Consider the following 22,536-nt stretch of genomic DNA (forward strand, 5'->3'; position numbering starts at 1 on the left):
CAACGTTTCGACAAGGTTTTGTACCTGATGATGACAAAACCTTGTCGAAACGTTGTACATTTGCTGTTATATTAAAGTTTTTCTTCATTACCCATTCAAGCCGTCTCCAGCCATGATGAGTGATCAGTAGTACAGTATACATCCAGAAAGCTTCTGGTAACATCAGTAAAGAAACTCTTCCATCTCCTACGAGACAGCCGATTTCACATAAGTGGTCAGGGCCTATCTGTGCAACACAAGGAATTGACAAATAATGCTCAACCGATCCAACTCTATGTCGTCAATATTGTTCTCGTGTCATTATTGCGTAATCGAGTGTTTTGGTCAGTTTACAATCAGTTGTATACCTATAGTCGAAACGTTGCGCATAAACTTTTTTAAGGCATACGATTTCACTTTATCTTATTCAAACATTAGTGACTATGTGACTAGATGACAAGTTTACTACTTCCCTTGAAAATAACAAGCTGACAGGTATATTTCGTCCCTTGAGAATGACAGGTTTGACCTGAAGAGCTATATTTTATTCAAACGTTGGTAACTATGTGACTAGATGGCAAATTTACCCTGATGTGAATAACAATTAATTTTCATATTGCTCTCAACATTATGAGCTGTGCAAAATAAGAAGGCGTTTCACATTCTCAAACTTAGCATGAAGCTACGGATATAGGCAGCAGTAACAGTACAAGAAAATTTATAGTAATGCCTGAAAGAATACTCCCAAGTGTATTCCGACAGTTGTGTCTCTTCTTTTTCTCAGTGTTTTGCAGTATTTCTCACAACTAATGATACTTAAATTATCATATCCATTTTAATCACTCTACAATCATGCCATTGCATATTTATCCATTTTCACGCTCGTGCTCCAGTGTCGCCTGCCAGCATAAACATAGGGATTGCAATATGGATATGCGAGTGCTACAATGTCGCCTGCTAACACGAATATAGGGATTACGACATGTGAGTGTTCCAGTTTCGCTTGTCAGCATGAAAATAAGGAATACTTCATGCAAAAAATAAAGGAAACGTAACGAAGGATAACAATAAAATACAGATTTACGCCTACAGCGAAATAAAACGAAACAAAGTTACGCGAAAAACACGGAAATCGAGAAGATTACGTTAAAATTCGGAAAATAAGGAGATAAACTTTATGTTCAGGGAAGGGATCTTCGCCCTTTACACACATACCTCACTAGATCTGCCTCTGCGTGTTAACTTCTTAAAACATACCAGATGATCTAAAATCTAAAAAAGGCAAAGTTTGTACTTGTTCGCTGAAAAGAAGTAAGAAATGCATTTAGAACTGATACCGTGTTTGAACAGCAGCAGCTGATGGCCTGATTAATATACAAGTTTAATGACAATAGTCAATATGATTATTTGGAAATTATGCTTAAAAAAAGCAATTTCGCCGAAGCTCTTTGAGAAGGAGAAAATATCACTTACCAGCTTCTTGAGTAAACACACTTTGGCAAACAGAGCATGGCCACATGCGCAGAGGCGATGAAACTGATGACGTCTCAGGGTGGCTTGTGATGTGTTTTCTCAACGATCCCTCGTTCACGTAAGTTTTCCCACAAATTGGACATGGATGGTTAGTTGTTCGTCGCTTGTCTGCATGGAACAGATGAACGTAAAGTAAAACAGAGTATATTTATGGTACAATTAACATTCGTATTTATGGTACAACTAACATGCGTATTTTCTGTAGTGAGAATTCTTTTTCTTTATCTGTTTTTTTCTGTTAGGAGAAGAATGTAATTTTTGTTGTTGTTTTTTCACCCAGAAAAAAGTTTTCCAATATATTACATGGATAAAAAAGCAAAGCCAACAATCACTGGTATAATTACATCTGGTAAAAAGGTAACACCTACAACCACTGGTATAACTACCACCGGTAAGGAAAGCAACACCTACAACCATTGGTATAGCTACCTCCGTAAAGAAGGCAACGCCTACAATCGCTAGTATAACTACCACCGGTAAAGAAGGCTATCGCCTACAATCACTGGTATAACTACCCCCGATAAGGAAGGCAACGCCTACAACCATTGGTGTAACTACCTCCGATAAAGAAAGCAACGCCTACAATCGCTAGTATAACTACCTCCGGTAAAGAAGGCAACGCCTACAATCGCTAGTATAACTACCTCCGATAAAAAAAGCAACGCCTACAATCGCTTGTATAACTACCTCCTGTAAAGAAGGCAATGCCTACAATCGCTAGTATAACTACCTCCGGTAAAGAAGGCAACGCCTACAATCGCTAATATAACTACCTCCTGTAAAGAAGGCAATGCCTACAATCGCTAGTATAACTACCTCCGGTAAAGAAGGCAACGCCTACAGTCGCTAGTATAACTACATCTGGTAAAGAAAGTAACACCTACAATCACTGGTATAACTACATCTGGTAAAGAAGGTAACACCTAGAACCACTGGTATAACTACCTCCGGTAAGGAAGGCAACGCCTACAACCACTGGTATAACTACCTCCGGTAAGGAAGGCAACGCCTGCAACCACTGGTATAACTACCTCCGGTAAGAAAGGCAACGCCTAACCACTGGTATAACTACCTCCGATATTGCGAAACATTGTTCTTTTTCTGTAGCCAACTTCTATTTTAGGATGTTGGAAGGTATAAAGGTATTTTAGGATGTTGAAAAGTATAACGCGCAAAACGTCTAAAAATCCTATACTACCATAAAATCTTTAGATGTAACAAAAAAGTAACCAGGAGTTTTAAATTTGAAAGGAAAAGACTATAATAACATTAGTAAAATATGGATTTAGTCTTACCAGCTAGATAAAGTGTATTGAAATTGAATTAATGTTAATGCTAATTTTTAGGCTTAATTAGTATCCTTTTCGTCATCTACATGTTAGCAATAATGAAATTTTAGTTATTTTTCACATAATCCTTTTACATACATCTTGTAACAATGGTTATTCTACAGAAGTAATTTTAAAAGGCAGTTATTTACAAATAGCATTTACAGGATAACAGGAAAATTAAGTGAATATACTTTTGTAATTTTGAAAATAATAAATATAGGAATTTTATGCTAGCTGTACTGTTGTTTCTCCTTTTTCTATTTCTTGGAGTTATCAATTTTCTTTCAAACAACTGTGATATAGACAAAAACTCAAACATATGCTCTTTGTTAGACCACTAGCATTTCAAGAAACTAAAAATGTATGTGTTTTTAATACACAATGCGGTTATAATAAGACGTTTTTAAGCACCAAATTACACAATGATTTATATGCACTTTTCCTATTGCTGGTATCGAAACTCAATTTTCAACGTTATAATGACGCCAGTGGGAGCACTAAATTAAGGAAGGCCTTTCCAATTTACTACTCATATATTAGAAAACAGAAACGTTCAGATAACACAAAGATGATTCATTTCAGAAGCGTTGCAATTAATATGTTTTGTTTAATTTTACCACCATATGTCGAATTGACTATTACACAATTACACTATTATTCGAAAATCAGCAAAAACGGATGATTTCAAGCAGGTTTTGCAGATATTGTCTATCCGTTACAGTAGTATAAGCCCTTGTAGAGCATCTAATATCAGTATATCAGCATGTGTTGAGGAGTACAAATCCTTATAAAGCACCTATTGTCGGTAGATCAACATGTGTTAAGGAGTACAAATCTTTGTAGATTACCTACTGTCGGTGGATCAGTGTATGTTAAGTAATACAAGTCCTTGTACAGCATCTATTGTCGATAGATCAATTTGAGTTAAGAAGTACAAGTCTTTGTAGAATATCTATTGTCGGTAGATCAGTGTATTTTAAGTAATTCAAGCTCTTGTAAAGCCCATATTGTCGGTAGGTCAGCATGTGCTAAGTAGTACAAATCCTTGTATAGCACCTATTGTTGGTAGATCAGTTTGTGTTATGTAATACAAGTTCTTGAAAACCATCTATTATCGGAATATGAGTATATGTTAAGAAATACAATTCCTTATAAAGTACTTATTTTCGGTAAAAAACAAACAAACATGTTTTAAGGAATACAAGTATTTTTAGAGCACCTATTGTCGGTAGATGTGTTTGTGTTAAGTAATATAATACTTATACTAAAAATAAACCACTTTCCAAAAAGTATTCACAATTTTAGGAAAAAAATATAGGGAATTCCATTCAATGTCGAAAAAGATGTTACGTATGTATTTAATACTTGAAACTGTCGGCACTTGGTGAAATTCCATAATTGAGGGAAACAAAGAAATTGTACGTTTCACAAGTATTTCAATTATTATTGCCATAGTTTTGCTACATGATGATTTATTATCCAAACTGAGAAACAAATAGATGAAATACTTGTGAAACGTACAATTGTCTTTGTTTTCCTCAATTCTTGTACATATATGATGAAAGAGTCGTCACTGTGGTAAACATTAACTTTATAGGAAAGATGATTTTATGTAGATAAGAACAGAAGCTAAGTTGGAAAATATAAAACATTTTCTTCGTGAATCATGTTATTCATTGAGAATAGACTGCTAAAGAATGATTTTAATTTCTTTTTGATGATCGGAACTATATTTTAACTAATCTAGAGAGAACACTTAGAACAAGAATACTGAAAATATTACATTTTACTATGCATGCGTAATTATTTACATAATATTTATGTTATTTTGATCAGATAATTAGTAAAACTTTGTAATTATTTCGATTATGATAACTCACTAGATAAGAAAGGACTGTTTTGGAATTTAATAAGTGGAAAATACAAATTTCTCAAAACTCGATTTTCAAAGAAAAAAATATAGTTAACTGAAGTTTGAGTCGCCGTATAACTAACTAGCTAACAAATTCCTAATGAAAACTTTAATCCTTAGTTAAATCATCGTGAAATTTATAAAAATGAAAATAAACTATTAAAATAATGCTGGTAGTGCTTTAAAATGTTCTGTCTTTTTTTATATTCTTCATCTGAGTAATTTTCTGAAACTGATTCTTCATATTTCCAAATCACACGTGAATTTATGATGAAAAATGATCCGTTTTAGATATTATGTTTATTTTTTGATGAAACAAAAACTCAGCGGCTTCTCCTACTGTTTTATGTTAGCAATTTTAACTTAATACTTATGAATGCTACGGTGTTAAGCGCCAAAGCTGGAGAAACAACTGAATCAATATGCCTAACATTCGTCTTATAAAATCACGTAAGGCTACATATTTTTAAAAATATTTCTCTTAGTAAGTCAATTTCAGATTCCACATCAAAAGCAAATCAAAATAGTGATAATGATCTACCTTATGGCATATGTGTTGAAATATTAACTATAACTGAACTTTTGTGATTATTTCCAAAATCTGTGTTACTCCTCGTAAAATTAGATCATGACAGCTTAAAATATCCAGGTCTGATGATGGAACGGTAAAATAGATAGTGATTCTTTCATATTTTAAGTTGCTGTTATTTGTGAAATTAAGACTTTTCTGGGTTGATGAGCTTGAGTAATGAGCTGATTGGTGACAACCAGGTGCTTAAGTCCACAATAAAATAATCAATGTTACTTAAAAGAGAGTCCCACCACTGACACAAGTTTTAATAAAAACGTGAACACGCAGTGTGCTATTGTAACTAATTACAATAACGTCTACTTGCAAATAAATCAAAATAAACAGCGCTTCCCAGCTGTTTTCCAAAGATGCTTTTCTCAAACACGAGTGATTTGTTTGTTTCTTTGTTACAGATATACGCACAAGGTTTATCTGCGCTCGCCGTTCACAATTTTGAAGTGATGAAGGCAACTAGTCAACACCATCTATTGCCAACTCTTTGGCTACTCTTGTCTGACCCAATAGAATTTAATATATATATATATATATTTCTTCAGTAACAGGATCCATGGTTCTGTAAGCTAATCATTGAGTTACGTTGAGCGCAACACGAGTGAACTGCTTGAAATATAATATTTAAGAAAGTATATTTGTGTGTAACGTTTTCAGAAGTGTTTCAAAGTACAGCATTTTATTTTTGAAAATAGTATGATTTAAGTTATTATATTGTAGAAATAAATGAGATATAAAATATATAATTCAGCTTGTGTTTGACATTTTTGTCTGCTTCTTTGTCATGTTTAATAAGAAATTAGAAAGATAGCAGAACTAGGTATTCAAAAACTTAATAGAGATTCCTGACAACATGATGAAATGTCTGTAACTATTTCTTTCAGTAATTTTTGCATTTTATATACTAGAAAAATAAGCTTTAAACTTGTTTTCGTAGATACTGTACAAGTGTTTTGTATAGCTTAATGTAATTCGTTATCTCTGATTTATTTGTAATTAAAAATGATTAATTTGATAATTGTAAACTTAATATTTCTTCAAACTATAATGTTCATATATGTATATAAGTTTCTCACGAAGAGTCGAGGATAAGAGACGTGTTTGAACAAGCCCTTTGAGCTACCACTCTTCCTTTTGAGTCGACAAGAAAGTCAGATTTATTCTCAGTCTCCTAAAATCATCAGCACAACAAAAAGTACCAAGAATAAAAACATTCGACAATATGGAACGAAGAATGGTACAACTAAACTAACAGCCAAATCAATCATTATAGTAATGATAGTGGAAAGAAAGTCTGCCACACAAAAACTAATAATGAATAGTTAGAAAAACAAAACAAAAACTTAATCACTCTATGAGTTGATAGAATGGGACTCAAAAGGTTTAGCAGGCACCTCAAAGGGTTTGGGCACTCATCTAAAATTTAATGAAGCACTAGATGACTAAAAGTTGTGTGTTAACACTTTATTACCAACTAGACTAACAGGTACAGACTCTCTTTTGTCCATGATATTAAGTTCACAATACATCAACAGCAAAACTACAGTAAAATTAATGTCATTTAGTGACATTTCATATGATTTGTTATACATTGATACCATCAAAGTTTTTGTTTATTCAGTTACAAACTATTCAGTAGAAACGAGACTAATATCTAAAGTCAAGTACCTAAAACACAAGTTTAGATTTTTTTTTCTTACTTAGCAAATAATAAATTAATTTAATCACGTTATTACATTGAAGCCTTTTGAATTTTGAATTTTTGTTACACATATAATTGAATTATTTTGTAGATCATAACATGAGACTATAGAATAAATGTTTTTATTATAAACAAAATAACCACCTACATTTCCAGATCCTCTGGAGATATAGATTGTTATTTTATTTAAATTAATATATATGTCTAACAATAAACTACAATATGCACAAAACAAAGTTAGAGATATATGACTTTAACTTAATCACTAGTATTCTGACTGATAAAGAAACTACATATAATTGTTATCGATTATTCTTGCAACACCTTTGCAATTTTAACATTATACGATTTACACAAAGATTACTCTTGGTTAGAGAAAGACTAGAGGAAGAAGAGTAAATAAAAACAACAGAAAAGGAAGGAAAGACCACTTCAATTCATTAATAATGTTTTGTAAACATCAAAATACTTTTTGAATTTACTATTTAAAAACTAGCAATTGACAAACATTTCGTACATTGAAATGTAAATATAAAAAATAAAAGAATAGTGTAATAATATAATATCTGCTCGACTGGATTTAAAACAAAAACTGTAAATATAAGCATTTTTTTAAAGGTATAGGTAAGTTTGTTGTTATGACGTCAATATATTTCATCTTCTTCAAAAACAACTTGACCAACAAATATACAAATTAAGAACAAAATAACATTTTTCAATTATGATTTAATTTCCGAAAAAGGGTCATATTTGCTTTTAGCCACATTTACTGTGTATCTTCACGTTTGTGCACCACCACTTCTCGTCAGAATAATCTGCCTACATGTTCCGGTAATAGTTGAATCTAGCCAGGTTACATACTTATACCTATGTTTCTGTAATACTTGACTTGATTCTCGTCATAAAATACGCGTGTCTTCTAGTCTTTGTAGTTATTCATTCTAACCAGTTCACATGTGTGCGACTTCATGTTTCTGTCATAATTCATTTTAGCGATAGTAGTCGTGTGACTTTATATTATACAATAGTTGATTGTAACTAATGTACTCATATGTCTCTTTGTGATTTTTGACATTTTGATTCTAGCCAGATTGCATGTCCTTTATTTTTGTTTCTGTAAAAGTTTATTATAGTGTTGCTGTATAAAGTAGCCAAGATAAGTTTGTATCAATTTGCTATAAAATATACCATTAGCCAGTGTGCTGTACGTTGTTTCTAGGTGTTTTATACCATTAGCCAGTTTACTATATGCTGTTTCCAGGTGGTTTATACCATTAGCCAGTTTGCTCTATACTGTTTGTAGGTGTTTTATACCATTAGCCAGTTTGTTGTATGCTGTTTCTAGGTGTTTTATACCATTAGATAGTTTGCTGTACGTTGTTTCTAGGTGTTTTATACCATTAGCCAGTTTGCTGTACGTTGTTTCTAGGTGTTTTATAGTGTCAACTCTACTATTGTCAAGCATTACTGTTCTACTAGATAACAGTTTATAGTAACTTTAATTATATTATTACTAATTCAACGTGTGATTACAACTGTGCATTGTTTTAATGTGTTGTGATATTGTTATTCTATTGCTGTCATGTACTGAAGTTGTTATTAAGAGTCAGTAAATATGACTATGTTTTCTACTGTTCACTCTACTTCTGCTACTTTCCACGTGTTATTACTTTCTAATTATTATTACAACTCTGTACTGTTTTAATGTGTTTTATACCGCTCACTCTACTTCTGCTAGGTACCGTGTGCTATTAATAACTTTACAGATTATAAGTACAGTTATGTGCTGTTTTAATATATCTGTATACCGTTCACTTCTGCCATAGTTGCGTGTGCTATTATTTCACAGATTATGAGTACAGCTATATGCTGTTTGGATTTGTTATGCTAGTTCCACTCTACTGCTATTAGTTATTGAATGGTTAATATTTACTTGATTGTAAGGATGAGTATGCTTTGTTGTAATATATTTTTAATGTTATGTGCTGCATTAAAAATTATCTTACTGACCTAACTCCTAACTTACCCAATAAATATGACCAGTAGCATAGAATGTAAAAAGAAAGTTAATTTGTTTGCTGCACGTCATAAGTTATATTGCAAGTTGTAAACATTTTGTTTGAGGTATAGTTTCTTTGTATTATATTTCTATATCTAATTTAGTCTATCCGCAACTATATACTATGTTTTAATATAATATTGCATGTCTGCCTTTATTTAATGAGTTTGATTTTTGTACATTTCTAAGAATATCTTTATATTTTAAAAGAAAAATAAAATTCCAAAAGTAATGATAAATGTTACCATGATATTGAATTTTCATGTTCTAGTGCTCAAAAGATCACATTTTTTTTCTATTTGGTGAATTCAAACATTTACAACAGTTTTTTGTTCTCTTTGGAAGAGAAAGTCTGGAAAACATGTTCTCCTATTTTCTCATATTACAAACATCCATCACGTTTCTGTAAGCACCTTTTAAAAACTTTTAGTCAGAACAATCAGCTTCTTATTCTTACAGTTCGAGAATACTTTACACGTTGTATTAAAAAGCATCCTGTGGAAATATCACAGAAGTTCTTGCTTTCAGAAAGCCAGTCTTCGCCATTTTACATTTACAGAAACGATGATAAGTTTAAGTCACTACCAATTCTACGTAAACACATAATTTCATATAACACCTTTTATGGGATGGCGAGCTTTGACTACCCTTAATGATAACCATAGATAAACAGACATCCGTTCTGCTTTACATTCACCGGTAATTTACATGTTCAGTATATGATGAAAATCAGTTCATGGGTACGATTTTGCTTTTAGGATTTCCTAAGATAGCACAGTATTTACATAAATGTAACGAATAAAATGCTTTCTTCTTTTTTTCAAATCACTATTTTCTTAGTAACCAATGATATTCTATAAAAAAGAAAAAAAACAACCCAAGGATATGTGCATATATATATATATATATATATATCTGCGTGTGCCTTTTGTAATACAGGTTTATGGGTATATATTTTGTACACAAATATATTCACATATACAAACATGTATATATATATAAACACGTGTCACCTTGGAGAAAACGTTATCATTCTGATCACAATAATATCTTGGCAAAAAATGAAGAAGTACGTATAGTTATACGTGGAGATAAAATTCATATTACAGAAACATAATATTTACAACAAAATAATTACATGATACGCTAAAAGTTTTGAAATGTTTACAATGAATATTTGAACTACACAATTACTTAACAACAGTAATATAATAATCAGTTTAAGACAGTGCTCACAAACCCTTTGTTACTCATATAATGGATGTGCATTTCCTTATGAGTCCCATTTCATAGTCTAATGGTACACAATGAGTAGCACATAAAACAAGAGTACGTCTATTTTTTTACGCCTCTTTTGAGATACTGGCTTTAGACACATTCGTTAAAAACAAGAATAAGTATAAATACACAAGCTTAACCACTTAATTCTAACTGTAATAAAGCTTTACAAATATTCAAGTTTCTCTAGCTTACACTTTTTCGTTATTAATCTATATCACAAATACAAAGAATGACAAAGCCTACTGGCACTTATCTACCTTTCATTCACACCAAACAATACTGACATCTGAAAAAAAATATATATATATGCTTTTCCTATTTAGACTAAAACTAATTAAGTTGTTTCTAGGCAACTTGAGCCCACGAAAGATGAATTTACATATTTCTATAAAACATTGAACTTTAACACTAATCCTTAAAATCTACGGCTAACATTAGGAAGCTGACATCATATATTTCTAAAAGTTCTAATAGTTCCTCAAAACCAGTTTGAAAGTGTTGTTTTTTTACAACAACAGCAGAGAAAGTGACTTATAACATAGATTAGCACTTCCATCTCGAAAGGTTTAACAGTGGGATTCAAAAAAAAAAGAAGAAAAAAAAACATACACACTGAGGTAAAACATTTGTTTAGCTTATATACATACATATATCTATGTCGAGAAATAGGTGTTAACAGTTTGTAAGTATACAATACATAGAAAGTAACGTATTATCCTCTAACAAATTCCCTAGGGCCGCCCCTTTGGTTCCCTCTCTGTTCACCACCTATTACTGGATAAGGTAGTACCAAGAATATTAGAGCAAGCTGATTTAGATTGAGCGCACTGAGAATAAGGGTAGAATATTAACCAACCCGTGTGAGGAACTAAACGGACCAAAAGGAACTGCAATACCTGAACTTGTAGTAAAGCGACGCCTTAACATGCTGCAATACCTTGTAGTAAAGCGACATGAGGAACTTGAGTGTCGCTACGTATACATGAGGAACATATAACTGTTAGGAAAAAAACCCACCCCCATCTCTCTTCTTCTCACCACCCCGCTCTATGATGTCCATAGGAAAAAAATGGTTTGATGTTTTTGTCGTTTTATAGATGGTGTGATTTCGATAGATACTTGAGTAACATGACATCATTGTGACGTGTAAACAAAGAAACGCTTTGTAATCAAAGATCACTTGAGCCAAACATATCCATTGGTATATTTTAACACGTTCAACTGAGCAAATGTAAGGAAGATCTGTATCAAGTTAATAAGATTACTGTTGAATCTATGTACAGATAATATTGCTTAATATTTAGTGTCTAAAATACGCCATATTAAAAAGTGCAGCATTTGATGAATATGTGCGATAGCCTAGATCAAAGAGCAGATAAAAAACGAAATGTTGTAGTAGAGGCTCCTACTATAGAGTGCCAACAGAAATCATCGGTAACTTCGAATATTAACTTAAAACTATAACTTAGATATATACCACAAAGAAGCAAATTAACCAGAGTGTTTATAACAACGTGCTAGATTAAATTTGATATAACCATATTAACTAGAAAAATTAAATATCTTACTGTTAAAAAAAACCGCGAACGTCTTAGCAGCAACTGTTGTTCTTAATATCTAACAATCAGAAATGAATCAAGGAGACTAGTGAAAGCTATCTAGGAATATAGCAGTCAGAAATAATACATTGAACAAGGAGATGATATCTAAACCTATAACAGTCAAGCATGAACCTCCTAAAGTAGGAGATAATAATATCTAAATATATAACAGACAAATATGAGCCACTGGAATAGAAGATGATATCTAAACATATAACAATCAGATATCAGCCCATTGGACTTAGGGGATGATATTTAAAACTGTAATAGTCTGATATGGACCCAATGGACTAGAATATGATATCTAAATCATTATGAGTCAAACATGAGCTCATTAGACTAGGAGAAGATATCTAAAGACAAAAAATAACAGTCCGTTTTGAACCCCCCTAGACTGGGAGATAGTGCCTAAACATATAACACTGGACTTAAGAAATGGTATCTAAATGCTATCCAGTGAACTAGGAGATTATATCTAAACTTATAACAGTCAGATATTATCCCACCGGACAAGGATATTATATCTAAACATATGACAGCAGATATAACCTCACTGGAATAGGAGACATCTAAATGTATAATAGTCAGATATGAATCTACTGGACCAGGTTACATCTAAACGTATATCAGTCAGCTATGAATCCACTGGACTAGGAGATGTTACCTATATGAATAGAAACAATATACAAGCTCTCTGAACTAGGATATATGATCTAAATATATACCACAGTAAGATATGAACCCAGTATACCTGAAACGTTTGTCTAAGGAAATAGCAATAAAATATAATTCAGTGTTCTAGTGGATGTGATATAAACAAATAACTGTTAGATATGGAGGTGTGATCTATGTGTAAAATACAGAAATGAGCCCAGTAGTGTAGAATATATTCCATAGTAATTATATTTGTAATTAAAAGTCCGCTAGACAGGAGAGTGTTACACGTAAATTATGTAAGTTTAACACAAAAGTATATGAAATGTTATCAGACCCTACAACAGACGAAAATTTGTTAATCACTACAAACAGAAACTATAATGTATGCTTTGAAATGTGATAGCCTACAATCGCTATTGTTTGTACACATCCTAACTAAACAGTATAGATAAAATATCAGTGTATGATATTATGACAAAAAAAAAGTATTTTGACGCGACACTCCGAAGCATCAGCCTTTTTTCTTATTACTATCTATGCAAGTATATCCCAAGTGGTTGTGGGGTCTCTATCTCCTCTACAGATTCATAAAAGACAGGTGTTGTGGTCGGCCCATCAACGGATAACAGGAGGTCTGAGAGGGAGCGCTATCCTGAATATCTGGAGGAGTGATAGATCGTGAGCCTCTAAAAAAGGGTTGAAACATGTACTGGCCCATGTTAATCCCAGTCATTGGTCCTTCCGAATTGGGATTGATGTGTGGAGAGTAGGAAGAGCGAGATATTAAACACGTACCGGATGTGACATTAGAGTGTGAAGTTGTACAAGAGTTGCCACATGAGCTACAGCAGGCTGTCATGTTTGACAGAGAGCCAAGTGTGGTTGTATCATCATGCTCGTTATTATTACGATTTGGAAATGAGAGACATATTGACGATGAAATTCCCTCACATGTCTTGGGGAGTAAATTCAATCTGTTGCGTTTTCTCTTACTTGGTGTTCCCGATGCATTGGGATCCTTGTGAGTTATACGCATGTGTTCCATCAAGGCCTCTCCGTTCAGACAGATTCGATGACACACAGGACACGACTGAGAGTTAGCTCCTCCAATTAGGGCTGCGTGTTGCTGTAGAAATCAGACAATAAACTCTTAGGTGCATTGAAACTTTTGCACAAAATCAACAGCAACAAAGGAATTCAAGAAAGATTAAAAGTCCCCAAAATACTCACAATCAGCGTAACATTGTATTATTTATTTATTATTACTTTCATTAAAAACATTATTGGTCATACTATTTAGTATATCAAATTTCATTACTGTTTAATTTTTTTTTTTTCATTAGTATACATTTATTATAAATATTGTTTTGCACTGTTAGCTTAACATAGTACTTAGGACTGACCTAAACTTCCTTTGCTGGCTTAAACTCTTGAGATATCACAGCCGAAAATATCGTTAACAGTAATGGTATCCAACTGATAAAACACTGTTTTATAGTCTTTATAAAGAGAAATATAAGAAGTGAGTAATCAGTTAGCTATACTGACTGTCAGGTTGATTTTTAGTTTTGTTCTAAATACATATCCTGCTCCGATTAGAAGTCAATATTAATAAATGGTATTTCGAAAAACATTTGTGGAGCAAATACAAAATTTAAGTGTGCATTAATGATTCGGAATATTCCTAGCGCTAGTTATCTAAGGTTCATAAATATGGAAGTTTTCAAACTATTTAAATATAGACAAGCTAATACAAAAAAATCACACACAGCACTTTTGTTCAATGTCACAAATTTTGGAGAAAATAACGAAACCTGTAAAGCTTGCTTAAAATCAGTTTAATCTATTAAAAAAAATGTTATCTATTTCAAGAAATACGGTACTTTATTAGTTACTTCTTCACTGCACACAATCTATATTATTCAGATCTCAGAACATTTAGTACAATACAAGGGACTTTTTTTACAGTGGTGATACTGATCAATATCAGAACATTTGTCACGATTCTAGCCTTTTCCTTTCTACAATCCGGATACTGATCAATATCAGAACATTTGTCACGATTCTAGCCCTTTCTTTTCTACAATCCTGGTACTGATCAATATCAGAACATTTGACACGCTTCTAGCCTTTCTTTTCAACAATCCGGATACTGATCAATATCAGAACATTTGTCACGATTCTATCCTTTTCTTTTCTACAATCCTGATACTGATCAATATCAGAACATTTGTCACGATTCTAGCCCTTTCTTTTCTACGATCCTGATACTGATCAATATCAGAACATTTGACACGCTTCTAGCCTTTTCTTTTCTACAATCCGGATACTGATCAATATCAGAACATTTGTCACGATTCTATCCTTTTCTTTTCTACAATTCTGATACAGATCAATATCAGAGCATTTAGCACGCTGCTAGGATCTTCCTTCATACAATCTTGATATAGACTTATATCAGAACATATAATACGTTATAACAATAAGTTTGTTTGTTTCTAATTAAGCACAAATCTACATAATGGGCTATCTGTGCTCTGCCCACCACGGGTATAGAAAACCGGTTTCTGGCGTTTAAGTCCGCAGACATACCGCTGTGCCACTGGGGGGGGGGGATACTCGTTTCGAAATTTCACATGTTCTCCTCAGTCCAACGTTTCTTATATTGGACTAAAGAGTACATGCGAAATGTCGAAACTAATATCCATATAAATTTGGTAATGTTCCGTTAACACGGACTTAAACTTTATTGTAATTTAGAACGTTACTAGTATTTTCTTCACTACAGTCCAGGTTCAGAACAATATCAGAACATTTAGCACGTTACTAGTATCTTCTTACCCACAGTTTAGATACAGATCTATGTCAGAACATTTAGTATGTTACCAGTCTCTTCTTAACTACAATTTTGATAAATATCTATGCTAAAAGATTGATTACGTTATTAGGGTCTCTGCTTTCTTACATTTCTAAAACATATCTATGCCAGAATATTTAGTAAGTTACTACGGTATCTTCACTCCTGCAGTCAAGATACAGATGTACGTTGCTAGTCTCTTCTTTCCTACAGTCCAGACACCTGTCTCAGAACATTTAGTAAGTTAAATAATTTCATTCTTTCCTGCAGTCCTGTAAAGACTGATGTCAGCACAGTTACTACGTTACTAGATTCTCTTGAAAGATAACTATGTCAGAACAGTTACAGAGTTACCAAAAGTTTCTTGTTTCCTTCAATTCTGATACATATCCTAGTCAAAACGTATATTAGTCATCACATTCTTTTATTTCAAGCGGTCCAAATACAGATCTAGTTCTAAATATTTAGTAAGTTACAAGATTTTTTTCTTCCCTACAGTCCAGATAAAGATTTATGTCAGAACTTTTGGTAATTTACTAGTTCCTTTTTCCTACAATCCTGACACAGATGTATTTCAGTACGTTTAGTACAAGATTTTGTTCCTCAAAAAGTGTCTGTTTTTTTTAAAACATTTGTTCCAGCTAGTTTCGTCCTACCTACTGAACGATGGTTAGTTTAAAAATGCATGTTGATATAGTAACTTTTCATACATAATCATCTGTAACTAAACATATACACTTTTATTCGATCAAAAATAAATGTATTAAAACATCTTAATTTTGGAATTAAAGTAGACATGATCTATAAAGATTGCTTTTAATTGCAGTAAATTATTAATAAATAAATGATTCTAACACAAAACATAAAGATTTCTCGTTCTTGTACTTGAATCATTGTTAGTTTATAATATTTTGAGCTCTGTATTTGGCTTTTTTTTACTCAATAGATGAAAAAAACCGATTATTCGAATTTTGAACCACAAATTTTTTGTCCATTCAGAATTTTGTTTAGTAATATTACTTTGTGTTAATATCATATTCAAACCAAGTCACAATGATTAATACAACTCCTTATAAGTAAAATAACTATCTTGTTCTGAACTTCGAATAATAATAAAACATAGAACACATTCCCCAGTAATGTCAAAATTAACTTGAATCAATTTCTTGACTTACGATAAATTGTTTCTTGTCAGAATTTGAAAATTTGAAAAACAGTTTATCAATTAAACTGATACAAGTGAGATAATTGTCTTCTACCATGGAATTTATGAGTAGCTATGTTTTCTATAGTGTATGACGGATTTATTATTATATATTTATTTTAATATCGAGGTTTGTTTGAAATAAATTTATATTTAGAAATGTATATAACTGTTAGATATCTACCGCGAAACTCCCGCCTATTGTCTAATGTTGTAGAAGATTCTCGAGTGTAAGAATCAACAATATATGTGTGTACGTAAACGCTAGTGTTAGCGTCAGTATTGTTACGTAAAACTGAAATTTAGGGAACTCTCCACACGCCTATAAATATAACCAACGCAACGCGCCAAAAATGTAGCTATTATTGGGTTGCTATGTTTGGTGTGCTATAAACTTCGTAAGCTGTAACTGTGATTAACGCTTATTAATCGGGAAACTTCAGATATATTGACCAGGAACATTTATAAATTTCGAACATTACAAACCATTTAACTTCAGTGGATTCACATTGACATTAGTACTTTTATGAAAACATTACCTAATGCCATCGGTGGAAACACGACGTGTAATCGGCGTGTGATGAGCGAGAACTACAGGGCTAGCTAGGTCCCTGTTGAGTAAATTGTACCTATGTCAACTCGAAATTAACTCGCTCATCGTCAACCCACGAAAAGATATCAATGAAATTACAGACTAGAAAGGAGACTTTATATTGCTTGGAAGTTTGTGAAACTTTTGTATATAAATCATTGTTTGTAATAACTATTATTGTAAATTGTGTTGTTTTTTGTATATTAAAACATATTTGTATTAAAAAAAAGAAAACTGTGTGTATCAATATTGTTGGCAAATATCATAAATTGGAGATATATCGGCATATATTTAACTACCAAATTTAAATTATCATTCAGCTCAGTTTCAGACCATTCGAAATTGTAATACGTAACAAGTGCCAGTTTCAATACTATAATATAGTCTTCTCTTCTTTATAGTTATATAAAATATATTATTCGATTTCCGTAAGACCGAGAAAAAGGTATTTGTATTTTAATTGTTATTCGTTTCAGTATGAGCAATGATGATTTACTATTTGACGATTAAAATTTCGGTGGGTAAAATAATATAAATTTTTTTTGCATAGAATAAGCCTCACACAAAACTTAATTTGCTCACTAATTTTCATTCTTTCTGTTTCATGTTATAATTCAGACCACATAATTTACATATTAGGCTTGTTTCCAAAAATTATATGTTGTATTGTATGGCTATAACGAAACCAGAAAGATTGTCGGTATATCTCTTTCCTAACTTTGGATAGTCTAGTACAAAACTTTGGTTAGGAAGTCAACTACACTCTATATTAGGCTTGTTTCTTTAAACTTCATGTTGTATTGTATAGCTATGGCGAAGTTAGAAAAAAATGCTGGAGTGTTCCTTTCGTAATATTAGATACTCTATCGAAGATTCTGCTCAGGAAGTAAACATATTTCTATATTGGACTTATTTGCTGAAATCCCATGTTATAATGTACAAATAGGTATACGCCAGATTGTTTATCACTTATTTTAAAGCCTCACCACAGTATTTACCTTGGCACGATGTGTGCGAAGGCTGTTTTCAGAAGCAAAACCCTTGCCACAGATGTTACATTGGAATGGTCTATTTTTCGCTCGTTCCATTTGACTGTCATGATTTCGTAGATGCTGCTGTAGGTTGGACAATTGGATGAAGGCCCTTCCACAATCAGTCAGGTGGCATCTATATGGTCGTTCCCCTAAAAACAACAGAAAATAAAATAAACATAGAAACATATTGATGTGTAACAAAGGAAAGTCATCCAAAAATAAACTTTGGCATTCTTGTCGTTTAACAAAGACATTGTAAAAAAATATAACAGTAAATTAATATTTTTCATATTTCTAAATTTGTATCTAAATCTTGCTCTTAAAAGGAGATCATTCAAGGATAAGTACCAAGATATGTTTTGTAAGTAGTTGGAACTTTATGCGGGCCAATGAAAGGTAGATATATTTTCGGAACTATCTGTAAATTCTACCTTTGAACGAATAAGTCATCAAAAGTTGTCAATACGCATTAAGTCATGTATGCGTCCTCCTACATGAGATAATAAAACCAAAAATAAACAGACTTAAAGTCTATATATAAATATGCGAAAACGACCAAAAATATGCGTGCAAACAATTTCTTCAAAAATAATTAACTCAACACACTCACTAATCTGTTTTTAAGTGATAACTTCAGCTGATGAGAATGAGGGGTAAGACGTGCGGCAGAGGATAGAGGTATTCATTCATCATTAACATTTTCCTGACAAGTATTTCCGAAGAAGCATGAAAGGTAAAACAAACTCACAAATCCTACCTCGTAAATTATATGGTCACCAAACATTCTCTAAGTCTTCTTATGCTAAGTTAATTTACTAAGTGCCGCTTTATGACACTTGGAAGTTCTTTAATGTTTTCTATCCAAACAAAAAAGTGCTCAGAAAATGCAATTGGCTAAAAATAATGATGATAATAAAAAAGCGTCTGAGGACGTTTTACCATAGAACAGATAAAGCATCGTTATTAAATATCTAATGTGAAAATGTAATGTTCCATTCAAATGTATTCAATGGTTCTGTGATACAAAAATTACTTACAAAACCCAAACAAAACAATCACGAAAGTTATAAAGATTTTACATGGCATGAAGTATTTAATATTGATACATACGTAAATAAACAGATGGCGCTACTAACGAAATACCAAGGGTTTTATGTGCCTCGATTTTGTTGCTGTCTTGTTGTTAAGCGCTAAATCCTTCAATGGGCTGGCTACCTGTGCTGCGTCCACTTCGACTCAAATCTCAAATTTTTGGTCTTGGAAAACTGGAAATGGTATTTGTTCTACAGAAGCTTCAAATAACCCTAAAATTATCAACTTGTTTATAATACTGTTCACAACCGGTAGCAGTCCACATATTGTATCATACTACGTAGTTTCATGTTTTTGTCTGTTTCAAACTTAGTGGTTGAAATCATCCATTTTCTGGGTTAAATAAATAGGGAACTCCAACAGTAGTTAGAAGGTTTAATTGCAATATTGAAAATGTTTATGTAAGGCCAGCATGGCTAGGTGGTTAGGACGCTTGACTCGCAATCTGAGGGCCGTGGGTTTAAATCCCCGTCCCACCAAACATGCTCGCCCTTTCAGTCGTGAGGGCATTACAATGTGACGGTCAATCCTACTATTCGTTGGTAAAAGAGTAGCCTAAATGTTTGCTGTGGGTAGTGATGACTAGCTGCCTTCCCTCTAGTCTTTCATTGCTAAATGAGGGACGGCTAGCATCGATAGCCTTCGTGTAGCTTTGCGCGAAATTCAAACCAAACAAATAAGATGTTTCTGTTTATTTTTATGTGTATGTTATTAAGGGCCTGGCTCCATTAGCACATTGGTTCATAATTAATATAGAAAATGTATTTAAAAACGAATGGAAATTCATGCAGATCTAATAGACAAGTCTATGGTTATACTCTTATTTTATAGTCCTCAACTCAGGTAGGCTGAAGTCGGGATAATTCTGCCTGGTGTAATCGAGAATCTTATAAATAGGAGAAATACTAATATATAGATTTGTCTTAAGCTCAAATACGAACTTGTAATCTTGAAGAGGTGTGTTACAAGAACCATAATGAAATAGTTTATTTCGTTTCCATGGAAGACGCATTATAATTACTAAAATTTTAATTTTCTCTGTTGTTTAGCTTTGATTAAGAAGGGATAGTTTCTCTTAGACTTGTTGACTTTGTTTAAGATACTGATATATAAGATGGTATTGGTATTTTGAACCTGATAGACACCTTATTGGCTGCACGGCCAGATTAAAAACCCAAAATTACTGTATACATCATCTGTTCAAGAAAGTATTTATTGATCCTCACGATATCTTGCACCAACGTTATTCAACAACGATGCTAGTTTGTGAAAAGAGCGATGTAGGTATACAGTATAATATGCTTTTAAAACGCACTATGTCATTCCCAAACTTTCGTGAATAAAACGACTCTCAATATACTTCTGGCGAGCATTTGGCCTCGTACAACCAATAATTTTAAGACATTATTATGTCATATATGTTATGATCTATATTTATTCGGCGTATTAAAAGTTATTTTGTGCATCACTGTGAATACATATTAAAAGTTTTTACATTCCCTCTCCAGCCAATAGTATCCAGACACCTTATACAATATTTTTCACATTCATTCTCCAGCCAGTAGTATTTGCATTTCTCCTAAATATGTAACGTGGTCCACCCAGCACGCTTTGAAAAGCAGCTCTGTGCGTAAAAGTACTTAGACTATTAATGACGAAATGTGTAAGCTGACAACACATTGGGTATTGATTTGTTGTTAAGCGCCAAGCTACATGTGCTCTGCTCCCCGTGGTTATCGAAACACGATTTTTCTCGTTTTAAGCTCAGAGAGCTATAGCTACATCGTGTAGTAAATACATTTAAAAAAGGAAAATATAGAACAAACTTCAGAAACTAAAACAAATAACTGGGAATAGTATCAACAATTTGTCATATGCGAACTATAGTGCGTGTTACTATTCAACGACGATTTCGGGAATATGATAATGCAACATCTAAAAAGGCAGTCAAGAACTTATAAACATCCTTTATTAGAATAGTTAACAAGTGACAGTGTATTTACTGCACTTAGTAGGGCAACATATTGTATTAGGGTTTGTGGAGCGCGTGTCATTCCTCATTCACATTCCTCAAGTGTCTGTGCATAGACATCAATAACTCTTAAGAACCATGTTAAGAAGCCATGATGTTGTAAACATTGGGCAAGATATCTTGGTGTGAAGTGTCTGTCCATGGACATCAAGAAATCTTAAAGACCATGTTCCATAAGCCATGGTCTTTCTTCAGGAGAGCTATGGGAGACAGCAAAATAATATTCTCTACTACAAAGCACGTACGACCAATACCTATGTAAAAATAAAAGAACACAAATTCCATATATGACGGACTTATTATTATATATTTATTTTGATATCGATGTTTCCTTACACTAAATTTATATTTAGAAATGTACATAACTTATACTGTTAAATATGTATTGCGAAACTCCGCCTATTCACTAAAATTGTAGAAGATTCTCGAGTTTAAGAATCAACAATATAAGTCTGTACGTAAACGCTAGTTTTAGTGTCAGTATTGTTACGTAATCTGAATTTTCGAGAAACTCTCCACACACCTATAAATATAACCAACGCGACGCGCCTAAAAAAAGAAGATTATCTGTTACTGGTTTGCTATAGTTGGTATACTATAAACCTCGGAAACTATAATTGTGAGTAAAGCTTATTAATCAGAAATATTAGATATTTGACCAGGAATATTTATAAATTTCGAACATTACAAACTATTTAATTTCAGTGGATTCACATCGGACATTAGTACTTTTTGAAGACATTATATATAACTTCAGCGGTAAAAGAAACTCGACCTGTAATCGGCGTGTGATCAGCGAGAACTACAGAGCTAGCTAGCTCCCTGTTAAGTGGATTGTTCCTAGGTCAACTCGAAATTACCTCGCTCATCGTGAACCTTCGATAAGATATCAAGGAAATTCCAGACTAGAAAAAGACCTTGTATTGCTTTTAAATTTGTAAAACTTTTGTATAAAATCATTGTTTGTAATAACTATTTGTAATAACTGTTATTGTAAATTGTATTATTGTTTGTATATTAAAATATACTTATATTAAAAAAAAAGAAAACTGTGTATCAATCTTGTTGGCAAATATCATAAATTGGA

At 32.6% G+C, this 22,536-nt stretch overlaps 1 protein-coding gene across 3 annotated transcripts in view; it reads right to left on the minus strand.

Annotated features, from left to right (window-relative positions):
• The window catches only part of LOC106459506 (zinc finger protein rotund-like), a 168,318-nt gene that overhangs the window by 12,716 nt on the left and 133,066 nt on the right, over nt 1-22,536 (minus strand). For all 3 annotated transcript variants that reach the window (XM_022386007.1, XM_022386006.1, XM_022386008.1), the window contains 3 exons: nt 18,290-18,474; nt 13,632-13,764; nt 1,453-1,620 (listed from right to left, as the gene is read on the minus strand). In XM_022386007.1, coding sequence (XP_022241715.1) covers nt 1,453-1,620; nt 13,632-13,764; nt 18,290-18,474 — 486 coding nt within the window. The remainder of the gene's footprint in view (nt 1-1,452; nt 1,621-13,631; nt 13,765-18,289; nt 18,475-22,536) is intronic.

This window comes from Limulus polyphemus, unplaced genomic scaffold, assembly GCF_000517525.1.
Source record: "Limulus polyphemus unplaced genomic scaffold, Limulus_polyphemus-2.1.2 Scaffold619, whole genome shotgun sequence".
Classification (NCBI taxonomy): Eukaryota; Metazoa; Arthropoda; class Merostomata; order Xiphosura; family Limulidae; genus Limulus; species Limulus polyphemus.